This window comes from Corythoichthys intestinalis, chromosome 3, assembly GCF_030265065.1.
Source record: "Corythoichthys intestinalis isolate RoL2023-P3 chromosome 3, ASM3026506v1, whole genome shotgun sequence".
Classification (NCBI taxonomy): Eukaryota; Metazoa; Chordata; class Actinopteri; order Syngnathiformes; family Syngnathidae; genus Corythoichthys; species Corythoichthys intestinalis.
The window spans coordinates 15,976,511-15,997,573 of NC_080397.1; the positions used below are offsets into that span (position 1 = coordinate 15,976,511).

The 21,063-nt window shown below is 39.1% G+C and overlaps 1 protein-coding gene across 7 annotated transcripts in view; it reads left to right on the forward strand.

Moving 5' to 3' along the window:
• The window catches only part of mef2cb (myocyte enhancer factor 2cb), a 145,324-nt gene that overhangs the window by 55,482 nt on the left and 68,779 nt on the right, over positions 1-21,063 (forward strand). For all 7 annotated transcript variants that reach the window (XM_057831028.1, XM_057831031.1, XM_057831032.1 and 4 more), the window contains one exon: positions 3,555-3,762. In XM_057831028.1, coding sequence (XP_057687011.1) covers positions 3,709-3,762 — 54 coding nt within the window. In that variant the 5' untranslated portion in view covers positions 3,555-3,708. The remainder of the gene's footprint in view (positions 1-3,554; positions 3,763-21,063) is intronic.

Consider the following 21,063-nt stretch of genomic DNA (forward strand, 5'->3'; position numbering starts at 1 on the left):
ATGTTCCAAAAAAAAAGCTATTTCCAAAAAAAATAAAATAGTAAAAAAATATATATTACATTTTCTCACCCTTCTTCCCTCCAATTTGAACAATATATTTTTAAAAACTAAATAAATTAAAAAGTAAAAATTAGTCAATCTGCATCAATGTCAGCCAATGACTATAAGTTAACTCATTGACTGCCATTGACATTGATAGGCATCCAATCCAGGCTGGTAGCGATCGGATGATTGCGATCAAATACAATTCGTTAATAACTGTTTTCCCTGTTTTTTTTTTCAAATTTATTTATTCATTTAATTATCTTTATAAGATACATATATTTTTATGAAACAATAAAAAAATATTTACTTGATTAACATATTTTTATTAATTTTTTTAGAAGTGGAAAAACAGCTGTTTAAAAAAGTAAAATTATTGAAATAAATAGAATATCTGCCCTATAGATCAACCCCCTTTTTATACATATATATATATATATATATATATATATATATATATATATATATATATATATATATATATATATATATATATATATATATATATATATATATATATATATATATATATATATATATATACAGTGGGGAGAACAAGTATTTGATACACTGACAATGGGAAAACCCATTGGCAGTGTATCAAATACTTGTTCTCCCCACTGCATGTATATATATATATATATAGGGAGAGGTTGGCAGCAATCGGCTAATCGCAATCAAATGAGATTTGATTTTTGCCCCATTTTGAAACACTCCACAAAAAAATGTTCTTTCTTTTCAATTTAAAATATTTATTTTAATAATATAATTTAATAATATAATGTAATATTTATTTTAAAAAATATTTAAAGTCAAGGGCTGTCAATAACAATGGGTGCAAATAATAAACACATCTCAAAATGATGGTGGAAAATTATCTGACTCTACAAACCGCAGTGCTTTATATTGCGTGTGAAGTCGTGTTGCTAGCTAGTGTATGTCCCTATTGCATACTTTCATTATCAATGTCCTACTAGTGGAAAAAAGAGGTCAAGTGCGTAGCCGTGTGCTGTGTTCACCTCGGGGGTTTAAAGCATTCTTCTGCTTTCTCATGCATGTTACTCAATAAATACATGGATTCGGGTTAGGGGAGATGAGGAGAAAAAAGTGTGTATGCATACAGTGTGTGTGCGAAGGAGAGAATGTGAGGAGAGTGATGAAGAGAGCAGGGGTGCATGAGAGAAGAGAGAAAGAGTGATAGAGAGAGACTGTCATGTCTTTTGGTGAAGCGGTGTCGTCTTCCACATCAATGTCTGATGCTTGCGCTGCCAGGTGCCGGAAATCTGGTTCAGAAAGGAGAGAAGAAAGAGAAGATGGAGAAAAAAGGCCGGGTAGACGGAGAATTTTTATTTTTTTATTTTTCTACGTGATGGCAGTGACAGCTTCTCTGCATTGCACTGAGTTTAAATAATGGGATGCTCATTTGCATAACGAGGGACGTTATCACCTCTACTGTCAAAAGAAAACACAACAACAGTTCTTGTGCTCCTCCCTTAGATAGATTGGGTTGGCCTACTTAAGCACCTCCAGAGAGATGCGCCCAAGCTCGGGCTTAGCCAAGCTCAGATAAAGAACACACGCATTCACACTCATGCAAACTTTTTGGGGAACACACAACGCAAAAGTCCAGCTCGATGGTTTTTGGCCATGAAAAAAGTACACAAACCAACACAGACAAGGATATCCAGTTTGACGGGATGGAATTTTGTTGGAACGTGGACTCTAAACAATTTTTTCTAAATGCTCATTCTTGACATATTTGGTCTTATTTTGGCTGTCAGGTATTTTTTTTCTTCATTTGACTTCCTTCACTTGACTTTGTAAAAAAGTCCATCCTGAGTTTAGTGCTGCCAAAAACTATTATTTTGATTCCACGAATTAACAATTATTTTATTTGATTAGGTGACCAGTTTATATAAAATCACGTTATCTAGTGTTGATATTACAAAAATATAATAATATATTGTATTTTTTTAAAGAAAAAATGATTGCAAATTTCTAAAATTCACAAATAAAATATTTTTTCCCATTTTTTAAATTTAACATATATACACAATATAAACCTTTTTTAATGAAATAAATATATTAAGAAAGATAATTGGTGTTTTTAGGAATGTAACCTATCTGACCTAACTAAAGCTGCACCATAAAAAATATTCTGATAATCCATAATTAGGTGGAATTAATTGTATCTTTGGCCTTTTTATTTATTTTTTTTTACACAAAAAATTAATTCTAAATTAAATAATTTTAAAATTAAACTATTTCTCTTTATTTAGGAAAATATATTTATAAATAAAATAACACTAAAAATTGTGTTTTTTATTTAAATAAAATGTATTTTAAAAAATCAAATTTTTTTCTATTCAAATTTAATATAATTTGCTCTTAACTCAATCACTGACATTGACAGCAATAGATGTCCAATCCATTTTGACTGAGAGGTTTGGCAGCAATTAATTGGTGCTACTCCTCCCAGTAAAAATGGATTGGACATTTACTACAACAATGACAGCCAATGAGGTAAAACAAAAAATAATAATAATTCTGAGGTTAAAAATGTCTCTAAATGATTAATCAACAATCAAAATAGTTGTGGGCTAATTTGATAACCAATTAGTCGATTAATCGTTGCAGCCCTGAGTTCACTTTTCACCTTCCCACACAGGGGTGGAATTTACGGGGTACTGAGGGTGCGACCACACCCATGCCTGTAAGGGGCCCGGTTTGTGGGCGTAAAGTGGGCGTGGTTGGGGAGGGGCAAACAGAAAGCTAAGATGATGCGCGGGGCTGTAATATAGTTTTTAAGTGTAAAATATCACACACACACCGGACGGTCGTCTCGAGGAGCCTGCGAAAGTGTGGAGGGTCCCATGAATAATTGTCCGCTATCATCCCCCAGTTGGACGGTCCACTCAGGGGGCCCCGTTAATCCTCATCGCACCCGGGCCCTGTTCACATTTCTTCCCATTACTTGCAAACCTGAACAGGCTAATCAGCACCGAAAACACATGAATATACATAATTGTTTCACCCCACATTTTGGAGATGATGGGGCAAAAGAGCAGAGGGAGTAAGCTGAATGCAAGTTTTACTGTCAGTACAGTGAAGTTTTACAGGAGGAAGTAAAAAGCATTGCTCAGTCTGGAGGTAATGTTACAGTGCCGGTGATTAGAGCGTTTAAGTTAGCGGCACTTCCAAAACACTGTCAAAGTCTCTGTGAACGAGGCGAGATCCTGACAGCGCTGTCTCCTCTCATAGTCTGCAGTGGGAAAGAGCGAGACCAAAAGAAGCAAAAAACTGATTTGCATGATATCGACAGTGAAAAACACAGCCGCTCTCACAACATTGTTGACAGATTCTTTGTCTTTCTTCGCCCTCCCTAGTGGCTTCCATGATGCCGCTTTTATTTTATTATTTTTTTTCATTCCTCTCAGTATTTTGCCATATTTCATTTCATTTAATGCTCATCCTCTCCTTCCCCCTCCTGTTTTTTTCTCTCTTTCTCACAGGTACAGATGCTGGAATCTTTGAGTTGATTGGAACAAATAGAAAGAGAGAGAAAGAGTGAGAAGAGGAAGAGTAAAGAGAAAGAAGAGGAAAGAAGAAGAGAGAAGCAAGCATAAAGTTCTTTGGGAAGAGGAGAGAAAGAAAGCGACGGGGACGATGGGGAGGAAAAAGATTCAGATCACGCGGATTATGGATGAACGCAACAGACAGGTACGTCTCTTGGGAACGGGAGGATGGATGAGTATGAGGGTGGGGAAGGGAGGAGTGAATAGAGCAAGGGGGGAACGCCCAACACCCCCGTACAATCCAACGAAAGTCTTTAGGGAGTCTGGACAATATGAAATCGGGGGGAAAAGGGAGCATAGCATCAAGTTATTGCTTTGGGGGATGAAGTCTTCCTGGTTTATAATGACAATCCTGTGTTGAGGCAGTCAGAGAGTCTTTCCGCCGAGACTATCCCCAAGATTTCAATCCCATTCTGCATGAATTCAACGTGAAGCGCTGCGCCGGCGTTTTACTAGAATGGCCCTCACGCTGTTAAACTCACTGTTAGCTGAATATTACTGGTTGGGGGAAACAAACTACACTTACTTGTGGAAAAGACAGGCAGAACTCTTAAGGGCTGTTTACACGACAACGGCAATGGGAGTGACAACACAAAAACCTTTCCTATTGCCCTATTACACGGCGACGGCAGTTTGGGGGGCTGAAAACGCAAACATTTAAGAATGCCCTCCAGAGTAGAAAGCTTGACAACGCTCCTCCCTGTCGTCGCAGTCTAAACAGCTGACAGCGCAAAAGTGAGTTGTGGGTGACAACGGACTTGCATACGCCAGAACAATAGTTGGCGACAATGTGCCAACATTTTTGTCCGTGAAGGGCATGAAGATACTGATGACTTCAGTGCATGCGGAAAGTCCGACAGTGTATGAAAACTTGTAATCAAGTAGCAGCCTTGTACAGGGTCTAACTGCGTTCAACATTACAGTGGTATGAAAAAGTATCTGAACCTTTTGGAATTCCTCACATCTCTGCATAAAATCACCATCAAATGTAATCTGATCTTTGTCAGAACCACACAGATGAAAAAACAGTGTCTGCTTTAACTAAAACCACCCAAACATTTATAGGTTTTCATATTTTAATGAGGATAGTATGCAAACAATGACAGAAGGGGGAAAAATAAGTAAGTGAACCATCACATTTCATATTTTGTGCCCCCCCCCCTTTAGGAGCAATAACTTCAACCAGACGCTTCCCGTAGCTGCAGATCAGTCTGGCACATCGATCAGGACTAATCTTGGCCCATTATTATCTACAAAACTGCTGTAGTTCAGTCAGATTCCTGTGATGTCTGGCATGAATCGCTGTCTGTAGGTCATCCCACAGCATCTCAATGGGGTTCAAGTCTCAACTTTGACTTGGCCACTCAAGAACGTGTATTTTGTTCTACTGATACCATTCTGAAGTTGATTTACTTCTGTGTTTTGAAACATTGTCTTGTTACAGCATCCATCCTCTTTTTAGCTTCAACTGTCTGACAGACGGCCTCAAGTTTTCCTGCAAAATATCCTGATGAACTTTTGAATTCATTCTTTCATTAACAATTGCAAGTTGTCCAGGCCCTGAGGTAGCACAACACCCCCAAATCACGATGCTCCCTCCACCATGCTTTGTGGTGGGGATGTGTTGTTGATGTGAGCTGTTCCATTTTTCCTCCACACATGACGTTGTGTGTTAGTCACAAACAATTCAACTTTGGTTTCATCAGTCCACAAAATATTTTGCCAAAACTACTGTGGAGTGTCCAAGTGCCTTTTTGCGAATACTAAACGAGCAGCAATGTTTTTTTTGTTTTGTTTTGTTTTTTTAAGACAGCAGGTGCTTTCTTCGTGGAGCCCATGAACACCATTATTGGTCATAGTTTTACATATAGTTGTTGTGTGCACAGAGATATTGGACTGTGTCAGTGAATTACTGTAAGTCTTTAGCAGACACTTTATGGCTCTTTTTTACCTTTCTGAGTATTCTGCGCTGAACTCTTGGCATCATCTTTGGTGGACGGCCACTCTTTGGGAGAGAAGCAACAGTGCCAAACTTTCAGTATTTGTAGACAACTTATCTGACCGTCGATTGATGAACGTACAGGCTTTAAGAGATGGTTTTATATCCTTTCCCAGCTTTATACAACTCAACAATCCTTGATTGCGGGTATTCAGACAGCTCTTTTACCCAGGCCATGATGCACATCAGACAATGCTTCTCATCAAGACATTTCTTACCAAGTGTGTGTTTTATAGTGGGCAGGGCAGCTTTAAACCACTCATCAGTGATTGGGCACACGCCTGACTTAAAATGTTTGGTAAAAATTGGTTTGAATTGCTCTTTAAGTCTCCTTAGGTAGAGTGTTAACTTACTTATTCTTCCCCCTTCTGTCATTGTTTGCATGCCATCCTTATCAAAATATGAAAACTTATAAATGTTTGGGTTGTTTTAGTTAAAGCAGACACTGTATTTTCACCTGTGTGATTTTGACAAGGATCGGATCACATTTGATGGTGATTTTATGCAGAAATGTGAGAAACTCCAAAAGGTTCAGATAATTTTTCATACCACTGTATTCCAGAATATATTCAAGTTTTCACTACTCTAATCACAGAAAGTAATTTTGATCAGAGAAGAACATTTCGCCTGGCAATGTTGTTATAGACCAGGACGAAAGAGGAAACAGCAGAAGGGAAAGGTTACACACAGGAGGTTATGGTGGTGCTGGCACCTACACATTGGGAATGCATACTACATCGGCAAATTGGAGGGTTCATGCACTTATGCACTTCCATGTGTACGCAGTTTTCCCCAGACATAATTGTCGTGTAAACGCAGAATTGAAATAACGTCAAATCGACACTTTTGCATTATTGCATAAGATCGGTGTCGTGTAAACATATCAACAGCTTTTTTACTGTTTTAATGGCCTGGCAGCGAACATTTTACACTATAAGAGAGTAAAAGACCATCGTCCATGACGGACTGCTACTCATTGGCTGACTCACCAGCCTTTCCAGTCAAAATTAATTAGGCATCTATTAATCTGTTCACTCAATGTCAGCTATCGCAGCTTAAATGAATTCGACATCAATCACTGTCAATGATACTGAATGAGTTAAATCGTGGATATTTTCATTCTGTCGCTGTGAATTAAATGTAGTTTTGTCACTAGTAGATGTCCAATCCTTTTAAACTGGGAGGGTTGGCAGTTCGTTCATTCGCTGCTAGCCCTCCCAGTTCAAATAGATTGGACGTCTATCACTGTTAGCTGCAACCATTGAGTTACTAATGTTTAGATTGGAAGTGCTACTATGTTCAGCAAATGTTTGTGGTCTCCACATGTTGTGCTTATCGACAACAGGATTTACAATTCTTTAAATCCACCTCTTTGAAGTATATATCACTCATCTTGAAACTAAAATTTCCTGCCTTTTTATCTTGCCACAATCGTTTCATCACTAAATAAGTTAAACATATTATCAAGATGTGTTGTAGCATCCCCGCTCTCACACTTAAATTTCCTTGTTTTTTTATGACCACTTCTACTTGTTACTTTAAGAATTAATGTCAGAAAGCAAATGAGCTCTTTCGTGCATTATCGCGAACAACCGCAATCAACAAAATATTATGCTTTTTTTACTTGGGTGAGTTTGTCGCTATAACTCTGATCCCAACCCAATCAAACATTTTCAGGATGATCTACAACAGTGCTTGTGAGCCATTAGACAAGCAACAAAATCCCACGCACAGATATCTATTTCAGCCGGTGTACCAACTCTGTATTTTTCCTATTTTCAGTTCCTGTACGTACTTTGTAAGTCCCCTCGCACACGTTACACCCTATAAATCTCAGCCGCAGTTTCATGCATTACATGAAAAATTGGACTATGTGACACGAGCCCACTCTTAGGTCTGCGGCTGTTAAAAAAAAAGACAAAGAGAGCGTTCCTTCCTCGCTGCCCTGAGGCACTCAATCGATCACTTCCTGTGCTCCAAACTGACCACTGACACTTTTTCAGCTTCCCGACATTTCAAATTGGATCCATACGCATCTAGCTTGGCCTCTGGATCACAGGTCAAAAACACAGTCACTCTGACCAGCTTCAGGCCTTTCTTAATTCTCTGACATAAGTCTGACACAGTAACGCTTTCATCACTCTGTGGAGTCACTTAGAGTAAAAATAAAAATGCTCATGGAATTGATTAGTCAATGCTGAAGGAGTGCTTGTCATGACTGAGCTTTACGCGTGAGCTTCCAACTAACCCTTGCATGTGAGAAAATGCACCTGAGATAAAGAAGCTGCTACCAGTAATTTCACCGGGTGTGACAGTATATCGGAAATAAAAAAAAAAAAAAGGAATCAACAGGTCGCTACTAAATTCTTCCATTAGAATACGTTAGCTCACTGTAACCACTATAATTGACTATAATAGACAATATGCAGTTCGAGAAGATATACTAAGTTTTATTATATATATACAGTTGTGGTCAAAAGTTTACATACACTTGTGAAGAACATAATGTCATGGATCTCTTGAGTTTCCAGTTATTTCTACAACTCTGATTTTTCTCTGATAGAGTGATTGGAACAGAAACTTCTTTGTCACAGAAAACATTCATGAAGTTTGGTTCTTATATGACTTTATTATGGGTGAACAGAAAAAAGTGATCAAATCTGCTGGGTCAAAAATATACATACAGCAGCGCTAATATTTGGTAACATGTCCCTTGGCCATTTTCACTTCAATTAGGCGCTTTTGGTAGCCATCCACAAGCTTCTGGCAAGCTTCTGGTTGAATCTTTGACCACTCCTCTTGACAGAATTGGTGCAGTTCAGTTAAATTTGATGGCTTTCTGACATGGACTTGTTTCTTCAGCATTGTCCACAAGTTCTCAATGGGGTTTAAGTCAGGACTTTGGGAAGGCCATTAAAAAACCTTAATTCTAGCCTGATTTAGCCATTCCATTACCACTTTTGATGTGTGTTTGGGGTCATTGTCCTGTTGGAACACCCAACTGCGCCCAAGACCCAATCTTCGGGCTGATGATGTTAGGTTATCTTGAAGAATTTGAAGGTAATCCTCCTTCTTAATTATCCCATTTACTCTCTGTAAAGCACCAGTTCCATTGGCAGCAAAACAGCCCCACAGCATAATACTACCACCACCGTGCTTGACGGTAGGCATGGTGTACTTGGGGTTAAAGGCCTCACCTTTTCTCCTCCAAACATATTGCTGGGCATTGTGGCCAAACAGCTCGATTTTTGTTTCGTCTGACCACAGAACTTTCCTCCAGAAGGTCTTATCTTTGTCCATGTGATCAGCAGCAAACTTCAGTCGAGCCTTAAGGTGCCGCTTTTGGAGCAAGGGCTTCCTTCTTGCATGGCAGCCTCTCAGTCCATGGAGATGCAAAACACGCTTGACTGTGGACACTGATACCTGTGTTCCAGCAGCTTCTAATTCTTGGCAGATCTGCTTTTTGGTGATTCTCGGTTGAATCTTCACCCTCCTGACCAATTTTCTCTCAGTAGCAGGTGATAGCTTGCGTTTTCTTCCTGATCGTGGCAGTGACAAAACAGTGCCATGCACTTTATACTTACAAACAATTGTTTGCACTGTTGCTCTTGGGACCTGCAGCTGCTTTGAAATGGCTCCAAGTGACTTTCCTGACTTGTTCAAGTCAATGATTCGCTTTTTCAGATCCATGTATGTATATCTTTGACCCAGCAGATTTGATCACTTTTTCTGTTCACCCATAATAAAGTCATAAAAGAACCAAACTTCATGAATGTTTTTTGTGACAAAGAAGTATCTGTTTCAATCACTCTATCGGAGAAAAATCAGAGTTGTAGAAATAACTGGAAACTCAAGAAAGCCATGACATTATGTTCTTCACAAGTGTATGTAAACTTTTGACCACAACTGTAATTAGATGGTCCCACCAAGAAGCAATATATCGTTTTAAAAAGGTGTCAACCGGTTGCTACCAAAATCTTCCATTAGAATAGTGTCTATGTTAGCTGACTGGCTGCCTTTGACAGTGCTAGACATCCAGTTCACTTTGACTGGATTGGAAGTCTAGCTCAGTCAATGGCACTGAAACCAGAGCATTCACGGCCAGTCTTTTGTGGGTATTTACAGGTCACTTCCGGGTCATTTTAGGGCATTTACAGGTTACTTTCTGTTGATTTTGAGTGACTTTCTATACAATTGGGGATATTCTTCAATCACCTCCTTTTCAGTAACCCAAAAAATCAACAGGAAGTAAGCTGTAAATGCCCCAAAATCACCAGGAAGTGACCCGTAAATGCCGCAAAACCAACAGGAAAGGACCAAAAATCGATATGTGATGAATTGTAGAATGAATTCCTGACCCATGTATCGACCATTGTTGTATCGCCATTTCGTGAGATCATCAGTATCGCGAGCCTTGTATCACAAATCGTATCATATCACGAGGTACTCAAAGCTTCCCACCCCAAGGAGGGATGTAACAATAAATGGACGCAATGCTATGCAAACCATCGATCAACATCATAATGTGTCTAAAAAAATACTAATAATAAAAGCATTGCGCTTCTTCTTTTTGGACTAAAATTCCCTAACACTTTGTAGAGCAAATTCCTATATATTAGTATTATTATGTTTAATTTTGCATAATTTATTATCATCAATATTAAATGTTAAATCATGTTAAATCAACAGGAAGTGACCTGTAAATACCCCAAAATCAACAAGAAGATACCCGTAAATCAAGGGCGAAGGATAACATGGGGACGGTAGGGACATAACACTAGCAACTTTTTTAGGATGCTCAAATTGTCCCAACCAGCCTATATGCAACTTTATAGATAATGATTTCAATTATACAGGTAATTTAGATTGTCTTCCCATATGTTGTAAGAATAGAATTCAATCTAGCCTACCATTATTAAGTGAATTATTTTTATTGTGTTCTTGTGTTTTATTGTGTTAAAACTTACATTTACTCCTTTTCACTTGCTGAATGTGCCGGTCCACCCCACCCAAGCGTACGTTTGATTGGCTGATGACTTGACCCCAACCCACCGACACACACGCACACAATCACACAGCCCCGACAGAAATACATGTTGACAACCCTTCGAAGAGGAGGGTTATTACAAGGGTTTTTTTTTGGCCAGCAGCAGCCACTGTAAATAATTTAAAAAGACGCCAACATCACGAAGGTGGGAAACCCACCACTAATTTGCTACTGAAAGTCCGACCTACGTCTGAGTTAGCATAACATTAAACTGTGTGAAATTGATAACCTTCAAAACTCGAGTAGGAAGCTGCTCAGAGAGAAGTGTCCTTCTGTTTGTGTTTCCTACTGTTAACGTTAATTAAACTGGAAGAAATGTAGTGAACTCTGCTGGTAATTATGGAACCAGAAAGACGTGAGCAAGAAGCTTCTTAGAGACGGGTATTTCAAAAACTCATATGCGGCTCTCACAATACAGCATACACACAACATAATCATAATAATAATAATGTATAATAATAATAATAATGTACATTGAAAAAATAAATATATTTTTTGGGGGGAGATGCCGTGAGCTACCCACTCTACCGTAACGATCGACTGGTCGATCGTGATCGATGTAATGAGCACCCCCGATTTAGCATATCAATTAATTAGGTTCATATTCATGAGAAATGTCGCCCTGACCCCCGTTCACCCAATCTGTTTGGTCTTATTAATGTCCCATCCAGAGCAAAAAGTGTACATGCAGGTTATGATGTTATATCATCCCTACCAATGTTGAGATCAAACCTACACCCTTGCCGTAAATGCCCCAAAACGAAAAGGAAGTGACCGAAAATCAAGAGGAAACAATGTGAAATGCCCAAAATGAACTCATTGCTTGGCATTGGCTGCCACTGACGTCCAATTCTTTTGAAGCGGATTGGACGTCTACTATCATTGAATTCATTCCAATTCACAGCAGAAAGATGAAAATAACTTGTTTTTCTGTTTATTAGTTGGTTGTTAGAATATCCTAGAATGATTTCCTCACCCATGTGTTGATAATTGTCGTATCGCCATATCGTGAGAGCCTTGCATTGCAAATCGTATCGTATCGTGAGGTACCCAGATGTTCCCACCCTTAGTTGTGACACAGCATCCTCTCTTTGGAAAAAGAGGCAAAGCATCACTTTGTCGAGAGGTCACAGAGTTTCCTACGAGGGCTCTGGCTATCGTGTTGCAGCAGCACCCGCGCTTCCTCCTCGCTGTTATCTCAGCCCTTCTCTCACCTTAGACTGAGCCCGCCACATGCAACGGGCCATCCGGCTCCTGAGGATAAGGAGGGGAAAGAGGGAGACAGGAAGGACACCTGAGGGGAATCGATGCCTGAGATATCCGGGCTTTACTTACAAGGAGAGAGAGGGAAAGGGTTCAGCAATAAGAGTCAATAAAACAGTTTGTTTAGCTGGAGTTTAGTCATTCGCTGCCATTGACGGCGATGGACTCCGATTGATTTTGCCTGGGATAAAATGAAATTTGAGTTGAATCATCACATTTTGATTCAGGGTGACTCCATATATGGCATGTCAAAATGAATGACATCACTGCATTGGACAGCATCACAAGGCAGAGCAGAAACTCCAACCTTCTTCTTAAAAGACTAAAAAAACAGAAGTTGAATTTAGCATATTTTCACTTCCTTTTTTGAGAGAATGTCACCCAAGACAAATAAACAAGAGAAGAGTTTGTTGAAAACCCGCCTCCAACATCACGTGCTTTACATACTTTTACTATTTTTATGCGTTTAAAAGGAATAAATAACATTCATGTAGATATGATTAATTTTTTTTCTACAATGGCATTCTTACCTCCAGATTTTTTATGAGGGGGTGAATTGCAAGTCAGTTATCCAGATACTGTATTTTTGGACTATAAGTCGCAACTGAGTATAAAGCCCCTTTCACACACACCGAAATACAGTGAAAATCGCAGGATTTAAACAGGTAACCCTTATGTGTGAAAACAATTTCCCGGGTCGACTGACACAAAGATTATGCAGACAATTCACGGGTCGCGTCTTAGTATAATGTCCGGGACTTTCCCGGGAAGCGGTGTGCGTGAAATCAGGCGTTAAATTCCCTGGTCACAGCACGATTGCTGATGAAGTAAATATCAAGGCGTGCTGATCGTCACTTCCTCTTTCTTCGCAGTAAGATGAAAAGTGGTAAACAAACTCATAATTATCAATCAACAAGCTGGAAATAGCTCATTTAAACTGAAAACATAATGAAATTAAAATTACAACGGGATCGTGGAACTGAGGAAAAGAGTTCTTCATCCATCTTTCGAAATGCGTGGTTTATTTTGTTGTCGATGTAAGGCTCGCTACTGCAGAAACAAGGTTGTACTCCAAACCAGAAAACATCGGAGGGATGCATTTAAGCGTTAATTAAATACAAAGAAAAATACACGCAATCGCGGAAAAGGGGGAATAACACAATGGATCTGTGACAGGGATCAATAATACTAACCTAAGCGGTAGGCGGAGAGCCGATAAGACAACAAAACAAATACAGTACACTCAAATACCAGGACAACGTAAGGGACTTCAAAACACGGGCGGCAGAGGTGTCGAATAGTGCCCAGGAAGATATATCTCGACACACTTCTCTTGGATCACCGGCTTAAATACAGTCTTGATGAGCTTGAATTGTCTGCAGTTAGGACATCGGGAAAGCTCACTTTGGAACAAAACACAACCAACATTGTGACAGCCGCTGCCGACCAAAAATGACGTAAGGTCCGGGTTATAAAATCGTGCCAGCAGCCAATGTCAGTCCCATTTTAACATATTTACAAACCATATTCTAATTTTTTTCACATGACCAAAAATGTACAGTTTTGGACCAGAAATGTACACCAGTCACCATACATAACAGACATATGTCAAAAAATCCTAATTAAAAGTTTCCCCTTGAATTCCTCGCATTTCCATCCTCCAAGCTTTTGATGTAGCACCAAGCTGTCATCACCAGGATGCCACCTACATTGCTTCCCGGCCCGCCCAGCTGCAGAGGCAGCATAGCTTTGGGCAGCTGGCCCGTCTCTCCCTGGGCGGCCACTTTGGGCTGCCACCCCGGGCCCCCGAAACGCTTCCCCAGGGCCGTGGCAGAAGAGCCAGGCCTCCCTGTTGTTGACTGGCTGCCCAAAGCTTTGGACAGTGGGCAGCAGTGTGTGAGGCCTGGCTCGCAGCCCCCTGACCACTCAGACCCTCTCCCTGCCTCAGACACATAAAAGAACCCCTCATGGACTGCCCATGGAAAGCAGACATGCAATATATAAGCTTAGGTGTGTGCGCGCATGGATAGATTTGAAACATTGATTCAGTCTGACACTTTGATAGATGGTGGATTTAATATGTTCTTTAAGGAGTATGTATTTTAAATACACTGGCTAACCAACATTAAGACGACTTACCAAATATAGATAGGAACCTTGATTTTCATACGATTTCATGTTTGATGATATATTTTTTTCCCCATTAAGAATTTGCCCAAGTTGTCATACTTTCACCACTTTTCATACACAAAGCCTTAGCCTGGCCAATAATTACCCGGAATCGAAGTATGTTTATCCAGTTCGTTAGCTGAACAGACAGTGACTTAAGGCTGTGTGATTTTAACATCAGGATCACTCTAGGTAATTAGCCATGGCATGTTTACCATATTTTTGGGACTATACGTCACAGGTTTTTAAAAAAATGGTGATCCTTTTTTTTTTTGTCTATATGTCCCAACCCTATAGTGAGGCTCATTATGCAATGCAAGTTTTTATTTAATAACTCAAAGCAATAACCCTCCCTGTCTGTTCGGCAACAGGCAATATCTGCCCATCAATTCCTGTTAAAAGTCTGTGCAAAGTTATACTAACACAGTTCAACTGCACATTCCTGGGCCATTCGCCGGCTAATTTAGAAGTGGTGAACAAGCCAGATAACAAACAATAACTACCAGAAAATAGTAGGAGCGTGACTCCCAAAAACCCCAACATGGGGCCAAATAAAGTCTATCAAAACTGTTATTGTGCTTTTTTTGGAAGGCCTAACTTTTGACAGGATGTTATGCCGACTTGTCTCTGTGTTTCCAAGAAGACTATAAGGCTTGTTATTGTTTTGCAATTAAGAAAAATAAAATTAAATAAAAAATGATGACCTCATTTAGTTATGACATGAGAGAGTCAAAAAATTATAGCAGCTCTCGGATAGTTACAATATAAGGGGCAAAACACAAGGGAAGCAACGTCGGTCGCATTGGATACATTTTCAATGGAACAAGAGTTACGAGGTGAAAATCGCCAACCCTCTTGCGGCGAAGCAACCCGGGATGTTCCTGCACATGAAATTTCACGCTCGTACACGTACACTTGCACATGCTGACCAGCGACGCGGTATAGGAAAACAGGAAATGGTTCTATTTCTGTCGCCTTGTACTACAAGGAATGAGCAACGGATTTATTGACAAATCACCTGTAAGGACACCGGCCATCCACACGCCACACTTTGTCAACATGGAGAAAAAAAAAACTTTGTCAACATGGATATTTAATTTTTTCTCGTATCTCTTGTACGTTTGCTGTTCTTTACAAGTTGTAATGATTCTATAACATTGGTTGTCATTAACAAAAAAAAAAAAAAAAAACTTGGGAGAGCATGTCATTTTAGCACTGTACGTGCCATCAGCACATACTTTATGATACCTCTCTCTCAGCATGATTTCCAGGACATAAATAAAAACACAGCAGTATGGGAAGTTGTTGGTGCTCAGAAAAGACCGGAAATTATGAAATGCCCTCAAAATTCATAGCCAATCAGAGACTTACGATGATGCACAGCCAGAGGGCGATGCGTGTCACTGTCGCTGCAGTCACATCGCACCTCGTGTGTTCAATCAAATCATTGCTCAACAGCAATGATTTACATATTTCGCCATCTCTCATCAACTCATGTGTGTTTTTCTCCGAAGAGTGTAACGGTATTTGGTACGGGAATCACAGTTCAGTGCACGCAGTCAGACGGCATATATGTTTCAGTTAAAAAATAAATAAATACATTTTTAAAAATTCATGTCCGTGTCCTCCTGCAATCCAGGGGGCGGTAGAGGCAATGCGCGTAGTTATCATTAATCACTACTAGGAAAGTTATGGCGAATATACAGAGTGGGAAATATCAAATGCAGTATTACTAACTGAAGTCATTGAAACACTGAGTGAGTATTTGGTTTTGCACTATTTTAAAAGATGCCTTTTCATTTTTTGGAACAATTTGCACTTTTTCTTTGATTTTAGCCAATATAAAATATACCTTATGCAGGAGTGTATGTTCACTGGTAATGGTATACAGTTAACTGTGTAATCAAACATTGAAAATGCTTGTGTCTTATCTTTATGAAAAACAAGTGCCACCTGACTTTAACGGTTACCTCAGTCAATCCCTACGTAAAATAGGGAGTGTTGTCCATTTTTGCATATATATATATATATATATATATATATATATATATATATATATATATATATATATATATATATACATATATACATATATATATACACACACACATACATACATACATACATTTTTTATTGTTGTTGCTGGTCAATATATACAGTAAGCAGTATGCAGTTGCTCATCTCGGTACCAATTTATTTACTACAATTGGAGTTAATTAGTTTTGCCTCTCTTATGTGCTTGACGGGATAAATTCAGGCGACTTGCTTGCACATTTGTGTGAGTTAAGCTGGAGACATTAGGCTTCCAACAAGGATGCGGGGCCAAAGGTTAAACATGGAGAAGGTCATCAGTGCCAGGAAGTAAAATAACGGCGTCTCCAAGTTAAACAACACATGGAAGATACACAGGCGATGCCTGAGGGCACATGGTAAAAAGAGGCTGTTTGTTTGTTCTGATCATAAAGCCTTACTCCAATCAACGGTGCCAGGGTGAGAACATGTGCTGGTGAAATTAACAGCAGGAAAATAATGAGACCCGCGGGGTAGCTCCTTATCACCCTTTTGTTCCCCTAGTTCCCACCTGCCACCTTCCCTTTGCGAGTGTCACCTTCGCTCTGCTCGAGCTCACCTGTAAAGTGCTCACCAAGCTCTCACTTCATTGTTCTAGTTTTCTTTGGACAGCTGAAGTTTTGTTTTTCGCATCGTTTTATGCGTGCTTCATTTACCCGCTCACACCTTTTTCCTAAGAGCTTGATTGTTATGGAGTCAAGAGTGTGAAAACTGGAATTATAGCGGCGTTCTCAGAGCAGATGTTGAAATTGGGTTTGTAAAGAATTCACTGCTATTTTAACTGGAATGGCTGGAATTGAATGATCTTTTTTGAAAAATATAAATTAAGAATAAATAGGAGAATATTGACATTTTTTCTTCATATTGATTAATTAAAGATGTAATTATAAATTTCAATAAATGTTGATGAATGAATTCAATGAAAACAAGTATACAAAAAAATTAAATAATTTTTTACTTTTTTTAATTTAAAAAATATTTATTCAAAAGTTTTAATTTCTTTAATAACTAAAAAATATTATTTACGAATTTTTTTTTTTAATAATTTTTTGTCCCCGTTAATTTTTTTTATTAGAAAATGCTAAAAAGTGAACAGCAAACAGTAAAAGTAAAATAAAACAAAGTGCTGACTATAAAGAAGCTTTAGAGAAGAGAATTTGGACAACTTTTTGTTTGAACATTATCTAAACGATTAATCGACTATCAAAAGGTTTCTCAGTTAATTTTGTAAAATAATTTTGAAAAATATTTAAAAAAGGATGATTGACTCTTTTTTTCCATGTTTAATTTTCAACAGATAAATGTTAATAAAAAGTAAATGAAATTCAAACAAAACATCAGGGAGTGCTTACTAATAAGAGGCTCAAAGAAGAGAATTTGGAGAATTTCTTTTGTCAACAATGTCTAAACGATTAATCGACTATCAAAATACTCGACGATTAATGTTATGTATAATTTTTGTTGAGTTGTCGATTCTTGTTGGTAACCCAACATCAGGTGTTGCTGCGATTTTGCTTCTTTGTGCGCTATGCCCAAACTATTTACTCATTCACCGCCATTGACAGGGGAATCGACGTTGAATCCCTTTAGACTAGGGATTGTTAGATCGCTGCCAGACTCTCCCATTTCAGATAGATTGGACATCTTTCGTCATTAATTGCAGCCAATGAGTTGAATATTTTAAAATGCATTTCAGTTGTGGCCTCGTGACAAAAGTTTACAGCAATCAAGTTATTTTTCTCATGATGATTTCTAACTAACTCAGAGCCTTGTAATGTAAAATACAATTTGCAGCTTTTCATCTTTGAACAGGAGCACTAAGAGAGGAACACATCCAACCATTACCTTACTGTACCGGATTATAATTACAAACGATTGCAACTCACATGTACGATATCCCGTAAGTCACCATGATTAATGCACTTGTCATTTCCGTGTTAATGTTAGCTTTTAAATATCCAACATGGACTCTTCTTGATTCAGACTTTGAATGAAAGGGAACAAGATCTCCAGTCTTCTGCCTTGTGCACCGAAAATGACGATAAGTGGCATTTTGAAGAGAGAGAAGAGCAGGGCATATATTATAAGGGGTGACAAAGCCTCTTTTGTCAGAGTGTCCCTCTTAACTGTTTCCTTGGCTGTGATGCAGAGTTCAGAAGCAGGTCCTGGACTCCTTGTATTCCTTTTGCGTAAGCTCGTGTCTTCCTGCCTGGCCCCTGACAATGGGAGAAGTGTTTGTCTCGGGACAAAACTAAAGCTGACTGACATGTATTTGTGTGTGTGAGCGCACCATGTTTGGTTTCAAGCGAGTAGTTTTAGGTGCCTGTCTCTCCACTCCTCCTATGCCTCCCCCAGGGAAGCAGGCAGGAGGTGGGAAGCAGAAGCGAAGCCATTGTGAAGGGGAAGCCACTGGCCTCTTCCTGTTATGAGAGGAAATGCATACAAATGTGCTTCCTGTAGGTCCGCCCCCCTCTCCTCTGCTCTCTCTCACCCCAACACCCTCTTGCTCTCTTCCCTCTGTCTCCCCTCTCACCCATGTGGCGGCGAATCTGCCTTCTTCTCTGTTTATCCCGGGCCGCCTTACTCCACTCATGCCAGCGGAAATGTGACATGTCGTTTTATGCAGAGCAAAATCTCTGCTCATTTGACTGGGACGCACACGTAATTGCCTTTTCGCAGACAAACATACGTACATGAATAAAGATGACAAGGAAGAAGATGAAAGGGGTTGACAGGAAATTTAAGAACGTGAGCTTCTGAATATGACATTTTGTAGTGATATTTATACATTCGACATGAGCTACACTTGCAATATCCAGCAACGTCCAGTTCAGATTCATAGTCTTACAGAAAACAGCTATTTGTCCATTTTCAAAGAGACGTGATACACTGTGGACTAGTGATAGTTGCTGGTTCTTTCAATGAGGGGAAGCTCAAAGTGTGTCCACCTATGAGTGCTTTGTGACTGTGTAGGGGCTCTGCGCTACCAGCTGCTTGGTGGGATAAGAAATTAGAGTGCCAGAAGTCAAGTCATCAAACAAAAGCAGCTACAATAGAAAAATAAATAAATAAATAAAAAATAGAAGTTCAAGTTTTCGCTAGTCGTTTTTAACAAAGCAAATGCCGCTAGATAATTAGAAAAGTTTCCGGTTCAACTCAGAACAATGGAATGAAAATTGAAAAATGCCTCCCGTGGATGTTTATAAGACAAGATCACTGATTCGCTAATTTTGTTGTTAATCAAAAAGGGATTCAGCCTCAGACCGATCATCCAATCATCATGGAAGCAGAGCGCCCGGGCCAGCCGAGCCCCTCCCACTGCCCATAGACCCACAGAGACGCAAGGCGTCCGATGGGTGGGGAAAAACTCAGTCTTTAGCCAATGACTCGTCTCTTTTTGCTGTAGCGGTACAATGCACTCTCACCTCTCAAGACGCACGGTGTCAACACTGTTTACAGTACTGTGAAGCTGCATGAATGAATGAAAAACAAGCCGCATCATAACCGGTGATAAGAAGCTAATCCTGAACAAAAGTTGAGCGTGTTGTACAGCATATTTAGTCAATGACTTGAACACTTGATAACTTATTTTTTGACATTTTGGGGGAAGCTGAGTTTCCCTTGCAGTCTTAGAGCAATCGCCTCTGCCCTGGTCAGGTCGCCAGCCAATTGCAGTGTACATATTTAAACAAAAAAAAAACAAAAAAAAAGCAAGCGTTCACATTCACATGCACTAATTTGTATGTTTTTGGAATTTGGGAAAGGAAATTCAACGCTGAAGAAAATAATGTCCAGCAGAGAAAAGAACATGCTAACTCCACATATGAAAACAAGAATTAAGATTGGAATACCGACGTTCAGAATTTAGAGGCGAATGTGCAAACTACTTGTTCACCGTTTTCCCATTCATACCTATAAGAATCTTGATTGAAGACTGAAGCGTGAAATGTTAAAAAAGAAATGCAAAAATGGCAGAACATGACATTTGAAAATCAATTCCAATTGAATTTTTAAGTTTTGAGACTGTAAACATTTTACTTACCTTATTTTCTTGACTATAAGTCCCACTTTTTCCATAGTTTGGCTAGACCTGTGACTTATACTCAGGTGCGACTTATATATTGATACTTATACTCGAGGCATGCCCTTTACAAAATGTTGGTGCAATCAACTACAAATGTCATTCTGAAGATGAAAACTTGATTTGAAGTGATTCGGAGTGAGATCGGCAGAAGTTTGTTTTGTTTATTGTTATCTGAATGGGTTAGGGTTTTGTTCATATTGTGAACACGTAAAGTCAAAGAATGTATGGGTCTAGAAGTATTGTATGATTGAGTATATACTACTTAGCTAGATTAGATTGGTAAATCATTTTAAGAAAGTCTTCCCAATGCTCTTTTCACATTGCAATTCTGCATTCTATACTAAGATAATACAAGTTTTAAATGGATCAGCCAGGATTACTCAATAAAACAAGTGAAGATGAACGCAGGACAAGCACATTTTAAACATGGCAAATGAATGTTATGGCCTAATAAGGTCACATGATGACGTCTTTTCAATTTACGGAGCTGAAAAGTCAAGATCTGGCGCCAATTAGTACATCGCACTTGATGTTCAAGTACAAGGGTGGTTGTTCAAGCAAGCATGTACAAATAGTATTTGCGTGGATGTATGCTATATAGCAGGTTGTGCTGTATGTGTCACATTGAGATGTGTGGGTGTGGTGTGAAATTCATCTAGGTGTTATTGTTTGGTCAGTTTTGGCTTTATGTAATCATGCTTGTTCGCCTTCTGGAGCGTGATGAAAGCCAGTTGGGAATCAACTGAAAAGAACTTGATATGTTAACTCGCCAGCTCCCAATCACGACAATAAACGCCCAATCTAGTTTGACTGA